At 51.5% G+C, this 3,127-nt stretch overlaps 1 protein-coding gene and 1 long non-coding RNA gene across 6 annotated transcripts in view; one reads left to right on the forward strand and one right to left on the reverse strand.

Moving 5' to 3' along the window:
* The window catches only part of ZEB2 (zinc finger E-box binding homeobox 2), a 115,466-nt gene that overhangs the window by 111,771 nt on the left and 568 nt on the right, over nucleotides 1-3,127 (reverse strand). Inside the window, exons 2-4 of one of the 4 annotated variants that reach the window (XM_021400724.1) lie at nucleotides 2,786-2,842; nucleotides 2,584-2,682; nucleotides 32-169 (exon numbers count right to left, since the gene is read on the reverse strand). In XM_021400724.1, coding sequence (XP_021256399.1) covers nucleotides 32-104 — 73 coding nt within the window. In that variant the 5' untranslated portion in view covers nucleotides 105-169; nucleotides 2,584-2,682; nucleotides 2,786-2,842. Of the gene's footprint in view, nucleotides 1-31; nucleotides 170-495; nucleotides 867-2,583; nucleotides 2,880-3,127 lie in introns of those variants that run through there. The other 3 variants (XM_021400725.1, XM_021400723.1, XM_021400726.1) reach the window with 3 other exon arrangements.
* Nucleotides 102-2,937, forward strand: LOC110400664. 2 transcript variants are annotated; one of them, XR_002440019.1, is made up of 4 exons: nucleotides 102-502; nucleotides 2,002-2,138; nucleotides 2,604-2,744; nucleotides 2,849-2,937. It is a non-coding gene; the product is annotated as an uncharacterized LOC110400664 (long non-coding RNA). The 2 variants fall into 2 exon arrangements; XR_002440018.1 differs by lacking the exon at nucleotides 102-502 and adding an exon at nucleotides 880-1,510.

Consider the following 3,127-nt stretch of genomic DNA (forward strand, 5'->3'; position numbering starts at 1 on the left):
AAAAAAAGTTTGCTCGGGGGGGGCCGCTTACCGTTTTTCCTCCGGGGGTTGGCTTGTTTTCGCCTCTTACACCTGGGGCCATCCGCCATGATCTGCTGCTTCATTGATAAGAGTGGATCAGATGGCAGTTCGCATGGACTCGACTCCCTGATTCAGCAGCACGCAGACTCTATGTAACAACCAAACACAGCAACAATGTGGGCATTGGTATATCCCATTTAAACGCAGGGCGCCAACGGGGACCCGAATTTGCACCCGAAAAAGAACCCATCCACGCACACGGCGACGCTTGCCGTGCCGGGGGAGGTGGGACACAGAGCGGCTCGCTCCCCCCTCGCTCCCAGCCGGGCGGCCCCGCTCCGCGCCCGCTTTAGGGATCGCGGTGCGCGCTGCGCGCTCCGTGCGTGTGTGTGTGTGCGCTGCCGGGGGGGTGCGCGCGGGGTGCGTGTGCGTGTGTTGCACCAGCAAGGCAGATCGGAGGGAGACAAGAATTACATCTCCAGTGAGTCATAACTCATGACCGTATGAGGGAATGCACGGCTTTTACAGTAGGCTGCTTGACTCAATGCTAGGCGGACCGCTTCCTCCGAAAAGTACTTTAATGTGACATTAGAACTTGCTCGCTCTCCCTCTCCCCTCCTGCTGCCGCTCCTATTATTTTTTCTCTCCGAGTGCACTCCGGCGAAGTGATAGGAGCGAGGGAAACATGGCTCTCCCCGTCCTTCTGGGGCAGAGCGCAGCGCCGAGCTCCCCTCCCCCTAGCAGTGTAATTATAAACCTCTGTCACCTTTTTAGTCACTTTGACAATATTCAGGGTTTCCCCTGCCCCTTGCTTAAACAAAGCTTCAGAGTGACATTTTTTCTCCCCCCCCCCCCCCCCCCCCTCGGAAAAGAAACAGAAATCAAAACCACCGCTGTCAGAGTTTTCAGCCTGCAGTGTTGTTTTCTTTCTTTTCTTTCTTTTCTTTCTTTCTTTCTTTCTTTTTTTTTTTTTTAACTTGTAAACTTTGGGACCCACTGTGCGTGCAGAGCTCTATCTGTCACAGCGGCATTTGGTTCTGCCATCCCGCTGCCGAGGCTCGGTCCGCCCCGCAGAAGATGCTGTAGCTTTAAAGATGCTTTGACTCAAGGATTAGTTTAAACAGGGGCTATAAAAGATGTAACAGATGCAAACTGTAAAACAAGGGCAATTAACCCTTGCTCTCCTGAGCAGGATCCCCTCTCGCCTTCTCGTCTATTGTCTTCTCCTGCACTGGGACTTTTACATTAATTTTTTTTTTTTTAATAATTCCTTGACTGAACACTCTTATTTTTTTTTTTCAGCCAAGTGTTTTTTTTTTTAATTATTATTATTTTTATTTTTTATTTCCCCCCCTTCCTCCTTGTGTCTTCTCACTTTGCTGGCGCTTCCCAGCAGGGCTGAGCGGAGCAGCGTGCTGCTCCTGCTCCTTCCTCCTGCCTCAACTCTTCCCAGCCCTCTGCGGTCCCCAAACCCGCGTGTCCCGAGCAGGTAAGGGGATGGCAATCTCCACAGAGTGCCTGTGCGGGGGTCAGCGTGGCTCCTCACTCTCTGTTCGCAGGATTTCGCCTGGGCGAGGAGAAATCACTCAGTGGATGGATGGGGCTGAGGAAGGGAGAGGCTGAGAAATGTGCTCCAAACTTTAGCATTTGCTGCTAACCCCGCTGCTGGAGGGGCAACGTTGGCATCCCCGTGCAGAGCTGCAGCAGTGCGAGGACAGGGACCGAGCGGGCTCCGAGCCTGCCTCGGCAATTGGCGTTTGCATGCAAAACGAGCAGGGCTGAATTGTTTTAAATGCATTTCGCTGCCTCCCCTGCTCCTCAGCCTGCCCCCAAAAGTTGTCCATAATTTGAAACCCGCACATCTCGACAGCACTTTCCTTCCCACAGGAGTGCCCAGCATTTTATTTCTATATATTTTTTTTTCAGCTTTTTGGTAAACGACTTTTAAGTTCCAGTCACTACTTTCACTTCTTGCTTTAGGATCCCAGAAACTAAGGTGCTACTTCACCCAGCTCCGCGAAATAAAAGAAAGAAATGAAAGCGAGCAAGCAGACAAAATAGCAAACTTTCTGTTTGGGGAAACACATCCTCGCCGGGCTGGGCTGCAGCACGAACAGGTACACGGCAACTTTGGGGCGAACCCCCAAATAAAAGAGCAAAGGCTGCCCAAGGGGAGGTAGAGAAATGTATATATTTGAATGCAGGAGGGAGATGCTCCTTCTTGGCACTCAAACTTTTGGAGCTGCGGTGCAAAAGGCACCTCCTGTACCTGGCCGACAGGTAACGGGGCGGGGGGGGGCTCAGCCCCGAACCCCGAACCCGCTCGTCCCTCTCCGGAGCGGCACCCGAGCGCCTTCGGGTTTGGGTGGAAAAAGGGAGAATTTCGCCCCAAATAGGAACAAGGCAGAAAGAAAGCAAAAGGCTGAAAAAAATAAAAATAAAAATAAAAAATTATATCGAAATTAAACGAGCCCGCTGGAGCGTGAGGCGGTGTGAGGAAAAAAGAAGGGGAGGGAAAAAAAATTAAAAAGGAAGAAAAATGGAATTAAATTCCGAACCTACCTGCGAAGTCTTGTTTGTAGTTTTGGCCAGAAATGGTGAGAAGAAAAAGCATGAAGAAGCCGCGAAGTGGAGGAGAAAAGGTGAAGGGAGATGCAGCTCCTGGAGAAATTGTAAAAGCCTCGCAAAGAGTTGTCGGAAGGACCGTTATTCCTGCTGGGCAGGTTAGGACTGATCTCTTTCTGCCACTCCAGGAAACACAAACCTGGGGACGGACTGACGTGTTACGCCTCTTCTAATGACATTTTTTTCTTTTTCTTTTCTGTAGGAGCGAGAGGAGAGACCCTGAAACACACGCCACCTATCTTTGTGGGGAGGGATAATTGAAGAGCACCAAACGTGAGCATCATGTGGAAACGTGATCGCCAAGTTTCTCTCTGGGAAAGGATCTGGGATAGATTATACCTTGAAGTCTCCGCGAACGCTTTAGCGGCAGAAATGCAATTCCACCTCCTCCCGCCCGCCCCCACCTCCGCACTCGGGGCGAAGTCGCTGAGCTCGGAGCGAACGGGTTCAGGTTCAGCAGTGCCTCCTCGGGAGGAGGAAA

Source organism: Numida meleagris, chromosome 5, assembly GCF_002078875.1.
Source record: "Numida meleagris isolate 19003 breed g44 Domestic line chromosome 5, NumMel1.0, whole genome shotgun sequence".
Taxonomy (NCBI): Eukaryota; Metazoa; Chordata; class Aves; order Galliformes; family Numididae; genus Numida; species Numida meleagris.